At 37.9% G+C, this 12,839-nt stretch overlaps 1 protein-coding gene across 1 annotated transcript; it reads left to right on the top strand.

The window, feature by feature from the left end:
• Positions 1–6,615: 6,615 nt before the first annotated feature.
• LOC129283482 (fibropellin-3-like) lies at positions 6,616–12,735 on the top strand. Its single transcript, XM_064113958.1, has 10 exons — positions 6,616–6,748; positions 6,984–7,163; positions 8,203–8,382; positions 9,047–9,160; positions 9,440–9,553; positions 9,832–9,945; positions 10,225–10,338; positions 10,618–10,731; positions 11,011–11,124; positions 12,210–12,735. Exons 4-10 carry the CDS (start codon positions 9,145–9,147, stop codon positions 12,317–12,319), a joined length of 696 nt encoding a protein of 231 aa, XP_063970028.1. The 5' UTR covers positions 6,616–6,748; positions 6,984–7,163; positions 8,203–8,382; positions 9,047–9,144; the 3' UTR covers positions 12,320–12,735.
• The last annotated feature ends 104 nt before the right edge of the window (positions 12,736–12,839 follow it).

Below are 12,839 nucleotides of genomic sequence, written 5' to 3'. Positions count from 1 at the left end.
TATCCATTTATTCAAAGCTCCAGAATCTCGGAAAGAATTTCTGGGAATACAATACATGAAAGACGAAATGCTCTGCTTTTTGTGCCGATAACCCAGGCTTGGGGTAAGATCTAGTGTATCTGTCTTCCGTTTCATGTAGAAACGCAGTATTCTTTTGGAAGACCTTCTTTTCTGACAGTAAGGAGATGTGCTCTATTGGCCAAAGACCTTGTATCTCGATGATAACTTGTGGGAGTATCGGGATTGGAAAACAATCGTTTATAGATATACCGAAAATCAAACGATAGCTACGTCAATAAAGGCAAACGGAAGGTTTTATGCGTTGACGTTATTAAACAATGATTCGATATTACCTGCCTCCAGGAAGGGACATAACTTAGATGTTTTTTGTTAGTTGCCGACACTCGTCCTGATTTCTTTCTTTCAAATTAGTCGTGATGTGCGCTGTAACCTCACTGGGAGACAAAGTAAACTCATCGTGTACACCTGGCAGTCAAGTAAACTATGAAGAAGAATGCACCTTTTCTTGTCCAACTGGTTATGCGCTGGTCGGACCGTCATCCGTTAACTGCACAAGCTCTGGAAATTTCTCACACTCATTTCCCAAATGTCAGGGTAAGTTGGACATAGAAGCTTTGTACCATACTGAAAAATTGTCAATTACCTAATTATGTAAGAAAAAGACTTCCACACCCTAGATGAGAAAATGAAATATTTTTGAACATTATATTCAGTATTCAAAAGAGCGGATATGACGTTGTCTTTATCAATATATTGGTATAGTAGCCTCAATCTAATGGTGAAGACAATGGTGATAAGTTAAGATGGTGGAGATTTTCATAATTATTATAGGGGGTAATATAGGGTGTGTTTTGCGACTCTGGTGTGGTAGTCGTAGTGCTGGTACTATTTGAGGTGACATAGCAATAAAGCGACGTGGTCCAGATATTCTGACTCTCGCTTTTGAAACAGAGAGGCGCGTGTTCGAATCCCATCCAAGGTCTAATTTCTTTTAGTAGAATATTGATCTCCATTGTGTTCCAATCAACCCAGATGAGGTTAATGGGAATCCGTACCGATTACTTCCTTGAATTCCCTAAGGACTTTAGAGAATCCGAAGCAAAAGTCCGGGTAATAGTTCGCCATTTAAGAAGCACCTCGATACTTTCCACTTCGTAATTGCCTTATATCATCGTTGATCTTTTCATGTTGATAATGGTTTCTCAGTTGCCAAAACTCGAGGTCTGTTATAAGAAACGACTTTTTCTTAAATATCTTGATTGCTGACATCACCAACTTTTCTTTGAATCGTGTTGTTTCAGTTACTTGTGAGGTTTCTGAATTGGGAGAAAACGTAAATTCGTCTTGTACACCTGGTGAGGAAGTAAGCCTGAACCAAGAATGTGCATTCTCTTGTCCGACTGGTTACGATCTGACTGGCCAATCCTCTGTCACATGCACAAGCTCCGGAAATTTCTCGGATCCATTTCCCCAATGTCAGAGTAAGTAAATAAAGTAAAGGAACCATTATCCATTTATTCAAAGCTCCAGAATCTCGGAAAGAATTTCTGGGAATACAATACATGAAAGACGAAATGCTCTGCTTTTTGTGCCGATAACCCAGGCTTGGGGTAAGATCTAGTGTATCTGTCTTCCGTTTCATGTAGAAACGCAGTATTCTTTTGGAAGACCTTCTTTTCTGACAGTAAGGAGATGTGCTCTATTGGCCAAAGACCTTGTATCTCGATGATAACTTGTGGGAGTATCGGGATTGGAAAACAATCGTTTATAGATATACCGAAAATCAAACGATAGCTACGTCAATAAAGGCAAACGGAAGGTTTTATGCGTTGACGTTATTAAACAATGATTCGATATTACCTGCCTCCAGGAAGGGACATAACTTAGATGTTTTTTGTTAGTTGCCGACACTCGTCCTGATTTCTTTCTTTCAAATTAGTCGTGATGTGCGCTGTAACCTCACTGGGAGACAAAGTAAACTCATCGTGTACACCTGGCAGTCAAGTAAACTATGAAGAAGAATGCACCTTTTCTTGTCCAACTGGTTATGAGCTGGTCGGACCGTCATCCGTTAACTGCACAAGCTCTGGAAATTTCTCACACTCATTTCCCAAATGTCAGGGTAAGTTGGACATAGAAGCTTTGTACCATACTGAAAAATTATCAATTACCTAATTATGTAAGAAAATGACTTCCACACCCTAGATGAGAAAATGAATTATTTTTGAACATTATATTCAGTATTCAAAAGAGCGGATATGACGTTGTCTTTATCAATATATTGGTATAGTAGCCTCAATCTAATGGTGAAGACAATGGTGATAAGTTATTGAAGATGGTGGAGATTTTCATAATTATTATAGGGGGTAATATAGGGTGTGTTTTGCGACTCTGGTGTGGTAGTCGTAGTGCTGGTACTATTTGAGGTGACATAGCAATAAAGCGACGTGGTCCAGATATTCTGACTCTCGCTTTTGAAACAGAGAGGCGCGTGTTCGAATCCCATCCAAGGTCTAATTTCTTTTAGTAGAATATTGATCTCCATTGTGTTCCAATCAACCCAGATGAGGTTAATGGGAATCCGTACCGATTACTTCCTTGAATTCCCTAAGGACTTTAGAGAATCCGAAGCAAAAGTCCGGGTAATAGTTCGCCATTTAAGAAGCACCTCGATACTTTCCACTTCGTAATTGCCTTATATCATCGTTGATCTTTTCATGTTGATAATGGTTTCTCAGTTGCCAAAACTCGAGGTCTGTTATAAGAAACGACTTTTTCTTAAATATCTTGATTGCTGACATCACCAACTTTTCTTTGAATCGTGTTGTTTCAGTTACTTGTGAGGTTTCTGAATTGGGAGAAAACGTAAATTCGTCTTGTACGCCTGGTGAGGAAGTAAGCCTGAACCAAGAATGTGCATTCTCTTGTCCGACTGGTTACGATCTGACTGGCCAATCCTCTGTCACATGCACAAGCTCCGGAAATTTCTCGGATCCATTTCCCCAATGTCAGAGTAAGTAAATAAAGTAAAGGAACCATTATCCATTTATTCAAAGCTCCAGAATCTCGGAAAGAATTTCTGGGAATACAATACATGAAAGACGAAATGCTCTGCTTTTTGTGCCGATAACCCAGGCTTGGGGTAAGATCTAGTGTATCTGTCTTCCGTTTCATGTAGAAACGCAGTATTCTTTTGGAAGACCTTCTTTTCTGACAGTAAGGAGATGTGCTCTATTGGCCAAAGACCTTGTATCTCGATGATAACTTGTGGGAGTATCGGGATTGGAAAACAATCGTTTATAGATATACCGAAAATCAAACGATAGCTACGTCAATAAAGGCAAACGGAAGGTTTTATGCGTTGACGTTATTAAACAATGATTCGATATTACCTGCCTCCAGGAAGGGACATAACTTAGATGTTTTTTGTTAGTTGCCGACACTCGTCCTGATTTCTTTCTTTCAAATTAGTCGTGATGTGCGCTGTAACCTCACTGGGAGACAAAGTAAACTCATCGTGTACACCTGGCAGTCAAGTAAACTATGAAGAAGAATGCACCTTTTCTTGTCCAACTGGTTATGCGCTGGTCGGACCGTCATCCGTTAACTGCACAAGCTCTGGAAATTTCTCACACTCATTTCCCAAATGTCAGGGTAAGTTGGACATAGAAGCTTTGTACCATACTGAAAAATTGTCAATTACCTAATTATGTAAGAAAAAGACTTCCACACCCTAGATGAGAAAATGAAATATTTTTTAACATTATATTCAGTATTCAAAAGAGCGGATATGACGTTGTCTTTATCAATATATTGGTATAGTAGCCTCAATCTAATGGTGAAGACAATGGTGATAAGTTATTGAAGATGGTGGAGATTTTCATAATTATTATAGGGGGTAATATAGGGTGTGTTTTGCGACTCTGGTGTGGTAGTCGTAGTGCTGGTACTATTTGAGGTGACATAGCAATAAAGCGACGTGGTCCAGATATTCTGACTCTCGCTTTTGAAACAGAGAGGCGCGTGTTCGAATCCCATCCAAGGTCTAATTTCTTTTAGTAGAATATTGATCTCCATTGTGTTCCAATCAACCCAGATGAGGTTAATGGGAATCCGTACCGATTACTTCCTTGAATTCCCTAAGGACTTTAGAGAATCCGAAGCAAAAGTCCGGGTAATAGTTCGCCATTTAAGAAGCACCTCGATACTTTCCACTTCGTAATTGCCTTATATCATCGTTGATCTTTTCATGTTGATAATGGTTTCTCAGTTGCCAAAACTCGAGGTCTGTTATAAGAAACGACTTTTTCTTAAATATCTTGATTGCTGACATCACCAACTTTTCTTTGAATCGTGTTGTTTCAGTTACTTGTGAGGTTTCTGAATTGGGAGAAAACGTAAATTCGTCTTGTACACCTGGTGAGGAAGTAAGCCTGAACCAAGAATGTGCATTCTCTTGTCCGACTGGTTACGATCTGACTGGCCAATCCTCTGTCACATGCACAAGCTCCGGAAATTTCTCGGATCCATTTCCCCAATGTCAGAGTAAGTAAATAAAGTAAAGGAACCATTATCCATTTATTCCAAGCACCAGAATCTGGGAAAGAATTTCTGGGAATACAATACATGAAAGACGAAATGCTCTGCTTTTTGTGCCGATAACCCAGGCTTGGGGTAAGATCTAGTGTATCTGTCTTCCGTTTCATGTAGAAACGCAGTATTCTTTTGGAAGACCTTCTTTTCTGACAGTAAGGAGATGTGCTCTATTGGCCAAAGACCTTGTATCTCGATGATAACTTGTGGGAGTATCGGGATTGGAAAACAATCGTTTATAGATATACCGAAAATCAAACGATAGCTACGTCAATAAAGGCAAACGGAAGGTTTTATGCGTTGACGTTATTAAACAATGATTCGATATTACCTGCCTCCAGGAAAGGACATAACTTAGATGTTTTTTGTTAGTTGCCGACACTCGTCCTGATTTCTTTCTTTCAAATTAGTCGTGATGTGCGCTGTAACCTCACTGGGAGACAAAGTAAACTCATCGTGTACACCTGGCAGTCAAGTAAACTATGAAGAAGAATGCACCTTTTCTTGCCCAACTGGTTATGCGCTGGTCGGACCGTCATCCGTTAACTGCACAAGCTCTGGAAATTTCTCACACTCATTTCCCAAATGTCAGGGTAAGTTGGACATAGAAGCTTTGTACCATACTGAAAAATTGTCAATTACCTAATTATGTAAGAAAAAGACTTCCACACCCTAGATGAGAAAATGAAATATTTTTGAACATTATATTCAGTATTCAAAAGAGCGGATATGACGTTGTCTTTATCAATATATTGGTATAGTAGCCTCAATCTAATGGTGAAGACAATGGTGATAAGTTATTGAAGATGGTGGAGATTTTCATAATTATTATAGGGGGTAATATAGGGTGTGTTTTGCGACTCTGGTGTGGTAGTCGTAGTGCTGGTACTATTTGAGGTGACATAGCAATAAAGCGACGTGGTCCAGATATTCTGACTCTCGCTTTTGAAACAGAGAGGCGTGTGTTCGAATCCCATCCAAGGTCTAATTTCTTTTAGTAGAATATTGATCTCCATTGTGTTCCAATCAACCAAGATGAGGTTAATGGGAATCCGTACCGATTACTTCCTTGAATTCCCTAAGGACTTTAGAGAATCCGAAGCAAAAGTCCGGGTAATAGTTCGCCATTTAAGAAGCACCTCGATACTTTCCACTTCGTAATTGCCTTATATCATCGTTGATCTTTTCATGTTGATAATGGTTTCTCAGTTGCCAAAACTCGAGGTCTGTTATAACATGTATAAGAAACAACTTTTTCTTAAATATCTTGATTGCTGACATCACCAACTTTTCTTTGAATCGTGTTGTTTCAGTTACTTGTGAGGTTTCTGAATTGGGAGAAAACGTAAATTCGTCTTGTACACCTGGTGAGGAAGTAAGCCTGAACCAAGAATGTGCATTCTCTTGTCCGACTGGTTACGATCTGACTGGCCAATCCTCTGTCACATGCACAAGCTCCGGAAATTTCTCGGATCCATTTCCCCAATGTCAGAGTAAGTAAATAAAGTAAAGGAACCATTATCCATTTATTCAAAGCTCCAGAATCTCGGAAAGAATTTCTGGGAATACAATACATGAAAGACGAAATGCTCTGCTTTTTGTGCCGATAACCCAGGCTTGGGGTAAGATCTAGTGTATCTGTCTTCCGTTACATGTAGAAACGCAGTATTCTTTTGGAAGACCTTCTTTTCTGACAGTAAGGAGATGTGCTCTATTAGCCAAAGACCTTGTATCTCGATGATAACTTGTGGGAGTATCGGGATTGGAAAACAATCGTTTATAGATATACCGAAAATCAAACGATAGCTACGTCAATAAAGGCAAACGGAAGGTTTTATGCGTTGACGTTATTAAACAATGATTCGATATTACCTGCCTCCAGGAAGGGATATAACTTAGATGTTTTTTGTTAGTTGCCGACACTCGTCCTGATTTCTTTCTTTCAAATTAGTCGTGATGTGCGCTGTAACCTCACTGGGAGACAAAGTAAACTCATTGTGTACACCTGGCAGTCATGTAACCTATGAAGAAGAATGCACCTTTTCTTGTCCAACTGGTTATGCGCTGGTCGGACCGTCATCCGTTAACTGCACAAGCTCTGGAAATTTCTCTTACTCATTTCCCGAATGTCAGGGTTAGTTCGACATAAAAAGCTTTGTACCATTCTTAATAATTGTCAATTACCTAATTACCTAATTTTCACTTCATAACTGCTTTATATCATCGTTGATCTTTCCATGTTGATAATGGTTGTGCTAATGTTGCTCAGTTGCCAAACTCGATGTTTGTTATAAGAAACGACTTTTTTCTTAAATATCTTGATTTTTCACATCACAAATTATTTTTGACATGTTTGGTTTACATTTCAGCAACTTGCACCGTACATGACTTGGGAATACAAGTAACTTCTTTATGTACTACTGGTGAGGAAGTAAGCTTGAACCAAGAATGTACCTTTTCTTGTCCAACTGGTTATGAGCTTATCGGACCATCATCCGTTACCTGCACGAGCTCTGGAAATTTCTCAGACGCACTTCCCGATTGTCGGGGTAAGTCTGACGTATAGGCTCTGTATAATGCTTAATAAGTTTCTATCGCTTTATTATGTTAGAAGGAAGTTTTGAAACCATGGCTGAGAGAACGAAATATTTTTGACATTTTTATCACGTATTCAATAGCGGTAATGGCGTTGTGTTTATCAAGGTCTTGAACTCACTTTGATGGTTACAATAGTTATAACGGTGATGAAATGAAGATGATGAAGATTATCACAATGATTATAGGGGGGGGGGGGTAATAGAGGGGATACGTTGTGACTCTTGTGTGTTAGTCGTCGTGTTGGTACTACTGGGGGTGACATAGGGATGAAGGGACGTGGTCCAGACCTTCTGACTCTTGCTTTTGAAAGAGGGTCGTGAGTTCAATTCTCAACCCAGGCGTAATTTCCTTTTAGTAGGATATTGATTCTCATTATTTTGAAATCAACCCAGGTGAGGTTAATGGGTACCCGGCTGAATTACTTCCTTGAATGACGTAAGGACATTTAAGCAGTTGGAGCTATAGTCCGGGTATATAGTTCACCTTTAAAAAGGAAACTAGATAATTGCCTGTCGAAGTTCCCTTATATTATTGTTCATTCTTTCATATTGATGATGGTTGTCCTACTGTTGTTTATACTATATTTATCACCTCTGACTCTCACTTTTAAAACAGATGGGCGTGAGTTCAATTCCCAACTAAGGCATTATTTCCTATAGGGGGATATCGGTCCTCGTTGTGTTGCAATCAGCCCAGGTGAGGTTAATGGGTACCCGGCCTGATGACTTCCTTGAATGCTATAAGTACTTTTAAGAATCTGGAGCTAATGTCCGGGTAATACAGTTCGTAATGTAAGAGCCACCTAGATCATGTAGATAATTGTCATTTCATAATTGCCTTATATTATCGCTGATGTTTTTATGTTTATGATGGTTGTGTAACTTGTGTTAGCGTTGCTCAGTTGCCGATGATCAATGTTTGTTACAATAAACGACAATTTTTTAAAGAGCTTGATTTCTGACATCACCAATTTTTGTTTCGACTGGTCAGTTACTTGTGAGGTTTCTGAATTTGGAGAAAACGTAAATTCATCTTGTACACCTGGTGAAGAGGTTAGCTTGAACCAAGCATGCACATTCTCTTGTCCGACTGGTTATGATCTGACTGGCCAATCCTCTGTCACATGCACAAGCTCCAGAAATTTCTCTGATCCATTTCCCCAATGTCAGAGTAAGTAAATATAATAAAGAATCATCCATTCACGTAAGGGTTGAGAATCTCGGAAAGAAATTCTGGGAATATAATAACCGAAGAGCAAAATGCTCTGCATTTCTGTGCCGATAACCCAGGCTATGAGTAAGACCTACTCTGCTTGTCCTCCGTTATATATACAAACGCAAATTTCTCTTGGAAGTACTTCTTTTGTGAGAGTAAAGAGCTGTGTTCTGTCGGCCAAAGTTTTTGAATCTCGATGAGGACTTGTGGAAAAACTGTTTAACAGATAACAGACTTATTTATGAGCAATACAATGAATAGGAAGCTAACATTTTATTCAATCATCAATGTTATTGATCTTTTACAGATATCGACGATTGTGATCCTCCCCCTTGTGTGAATGGAGGAACATTTCCTCAATTCATCCTCCTCTATTGCGATGATGGTATCAACTCTTATACTTGTAACTGTGCTCCTGGGCCCTGTAACACAAAGTTTAGCAATTAATCATAGGAAAAAGTTCTACAATCATTGCTAACCTTTGTGTTACGGGCCCCGGGTTATACTGGAATGACCTGCTTAACAGCTAACAAACTTAATCATTTATTTATGAGCAATGAAATGAATATAAAGCTAACATTCTCCTATTTAATCATGAATGTTATTGATACTGTTGCAGATATTGACGATTGTGATCCTTCCCCCTGTGTGAATGGAGGAACTTGTGACGATGGTATCAACTCTTATACTTGTAACTGTGCTCTTGGCTATACTGGAATGAACTGCTCGACAGGTAACAAAAAATATCATTATTATAGGTTAATAACCAATGTAGGGAACGAAAGGCTAAATATCCATTGATCCTTATATTTTCTTCATTATTATTAATGGCTTTAATCATATCCTTTGAAAGTTCTTCAATCATTGCTAACCTTTGTGTTACGGGTCCCGGGTTACACTGGAATGACCTGCTTAACAGGTAACAAACTTAATCATTTATTCATGAGCAATAAAATGAATATAAAGCTTACATTCTCCTATTTAATCATGAATGTTATTGATCTTGTTGCAGATATTGACGATTGTGATCCTTCCCCTTGTGTGAATGGAGGAACTTGTGACGATGGTATCAACTCTTATACTTGTAACTGTGCTCTTGGCTATACTGGAATGAACTGCTCGACAGGTAACAAAAAAATCATTGTCATAGGTTAATAACCAATGTAGGGAACGAAAGGCTAAATATCCATTGATCCTTATATTTTCCTCATTATTATTAATGGCTTTAATCATATCCTTTGAAAGTTCTACAATCATTGCTAACCTTTGTGTTACGGGCCCCGGGTTACACTGAAGTGACCTGCTTAACAGGTAACAAACTTAATTATTTATTCATGAGCAATAAAATGAATATAAAGCTAACATTCTCCTATTTAATCATGAATGTTATTGATCTTGTTGCAGATATTGACGATTGTGATCCTTCCCCTTGTGTGAATGGAGGAACTTGTGACGATGGTATCAACTCTTATACTTGTAACTGTGCTCTTGGCTATACTGGAATGAACTGCTCGACAGGTAACAAAAAATATCATTTTCATAGTTTAATAACCAATGTAGGGAACGAAAGGCTAAATATCCATTGATCCTTATATTTTCCTCATTATTATTAATGGCTTTAATCATATCATTTGAAAGTTCTACAATCATTGCTAACCTTTGTGTTACGGGCCCCGGGTTACACTGGAGTGACCTGCTCAACAGGTAACAAACTTAATCATTTATTCATGAGCAATAAAATGAATATAAAGCTAACATTCTTCTATTTAATCATGAATGTTATTGATCTTGTTGCAGATATTGACGATTGTGATCCTTCCCCTTGTGTGAATGGAGGAACTTGTGACGATGGTATCAACTCTTATACTTGTAACTGTGCTCTTGGCTATACTGGAATGAACTGCTCGACAGGTAACAAAAAATATCATTATCATAGGTTAATAACCAATGTAGGGAACGAAAGGCTAAATATCCATTGATCCGTATATTTTCCTCATTATTATTAATGGTTTTTATCATATCCTTTGAAAGTTCTACAATCATTGCTAACCTTTGTGTTACGGGCCCCGGGTTACACTGGAGTGACCTGCTCAACATGTAACAAACTTAATCATTTATTCATGAGCAATAAAATGAATATAAAGCTTACATTCTTCTCTTTAATCATGAATGTTATTGATCTTGTTGCAGATATTGACGATTGTGATCCTTCCCCTTGTGTGAATGGAGGAACTTGTGACGATGGTATCAACTATTATACTTGTAACTGTGCTCTTGGCTATACTGGAATGAACTGCTTGACAGGTGACAAAAAATATCATTAGTATAGGTTAATAACCAATGTAGGAAACGGAAGGCTAAATATCCATTGATCCTTATATTTTCCTCATTATTATTAATGGCTGTAATCATATCCTTTGAAAGTTCTACAATAATTGCTTACCTTTGTGTTACGGGCCCCGGGTTGCACTGGAATGACCTGCTTAACAGGTAACAAACTTAATCATTTATTTATGAGCAGTAAAATGAATATAAAGCTAACATTCTCCTATTTAATCATGGATGTTATTGATATTGTTGCAGATATTGACGATTGTGATCCTCCTCCTTGTGTGAATGAAGGAACTTGTGACGATGGTATCAACTCTTATACTTGTAACTGTGCTCTTGGCTATACTGGAATGAACTGCTCGACAGGTAACAAACTTAATCATTTATTCATGAGCAATAAAATAAATATATAAAGCTAACATTCTCCTATTTAATCATGAATGTTATTGATATTGACGATTGTGATCCTTCCCCTTGTGTGAATGGAGGAACTTGTGACGATGGTATCAACTCTTATACTTGTAACTGTGCTCCTGGCTTTACTGCTCGACGGGCAACGAAATTATTTGACTTTACTAGTTGCTGAAGAATGAAAGGAATAAAAAGCTAACAAATGTTTTTTAGCACTCATGTTATTCATCTGTTGATGGATATTGACGACTGTGATCCTAATGTTATTAGAGCATTAACACATCTAATTAAAAATGTAACACTTCTAATAACAACACCACTTAAAATATATGAGGATCTTCCATTCTTTCTGATTCACTATCTTCTCTCCTTCTTCTTCTTCCTGTCTACTTTGTGTAGTTTTGTTTCGTTTTCTTCTTGCTTTGTTGTGCCCTGTTCTTGTATTTGTTATATTATGTCTTGCTGTGTCTTGGTCTTGTCACGTCCTCATACGTGCTTTTCCTGGAACGTTTTTGTTTTGTAATGTCCCGTTGGTTTGACTTGCCATATTCTGTTATTCTTCAGCCGCATTTATTATTTTTGGGAGAATATAGATATGATTATTGTAATGATATTTATATTCTATTCTGCATGAAGGTAAATATTATATATTTGCATATTAAAGACAATGTGAATATTCGTATCTATTATTATGTCGCATATACATTTTTTACGGGAACCTCAACAAGATAGGCTTTAGAGAAGGTAACCATTTCACTTCAATATAATATATAATATTAAGCTTTATGTTTTAATTTTATTGTTGAACTTGAAGTAAAATAAATCCTATCAGTAGAATGCTATCATTTAATCTCTGGAGGAACCCGCGATGATGGTATCGACTCTGATCCTTTTAACTATTCTCCTTGCTATACTGGAATGAACTGCTCGACAGGTAAAAAAATCCTATTAATTATACAGGATAATGCGTAATAAAATGAATAAAAGTCTAGCAACCTCCTTTCTTAAATCAATCATTAATGTTATTAATCTATTTACAGATATCAACGAATGTGCATCAAACCCCTGTATACGTGGGACCTGTGTGGATGGTATCAACTCTTACACTTGTGATTGTCCTGAAAATTACACTGGAACGAAATGTGGTTAGTTATTTCTTTATATTCTTTTCTCGAGCCACTTTTACAAATACAAACATTATTAGACATTGGTAGAGCACCCGTCTCACCATCTTGAGGTCGGTAGTTCAAGCCCCGGTCGCCTCGGACCAAACAGACGTTATTAAAAGATACCAGTTACTGGTACCCTGTTTGAGCGTAAATGGCGTTCAACGGTTTAAGGGTTAGAACAACATTGGTCTGTCGCTGTACAGTGGCTGCCGCCGGCGGGCCCTCGATCATTTGGCCAAAATCAATTTTCGGAAGATTTCTATTAATGATTTCTGTTTTGATCAATAATCTATGGGGGTTCTTATTGGACAATATCATTGGACCTCTCTATCCTTTTTTCCTTCTTTATGTATCGATGTTAATACAAAAAAAATTCTAAATGAAAGACCCCCCCCCCAAAAAAAAAAAAAAAAATAAAATGTATTTTCTATTCACGTTTCTGAATCCACCCATGATCATGGTCATATTCTTGACCTCGGGAAGGAGGTAGCATTATTCATA

The sequence above is a fragment of the Lytechinus pictus genome, chromosome 19, assembly GCF_037042905.1.
Source record: "Lytechinus pictus isolate F3 Inbred chromosome 19, Lp3.0, whole genome shotgun sequence".
NCBI classification, from domain to species: domain Eukaryota; kingdom Metazoa; phylum Echinodermata; class Echinoidea; order Temnopleuroida; family Toxopneustidae; genus Lytechinus; species Lytechinus pictus.
The sequence above is the reverse complement of the archived record's forward strand: the minus strand, read 5'-3'. Positions and strand labels throughout refer to the sequence as shown.

Excerpts from the sequence above, each read along its gene's own strand:
- LOC129283482 (XM_064113958.1), top strand. Across the intron at positions 10,339-10,617 it reads TGGAATGAACTGCTCGACAG|ATATTGACGATTGTGATCCT; the intron begins GTAACAAAAAAT and ends ATCTTGTTGCAG. Across the intron at positions 10,732-11,010 it reads TGGAATGAACTGCTTGACAG|ATATTGACGATTGTGATCCT; the intron begins GTGACAAAAAAT and ends ATATTGTTGCAG.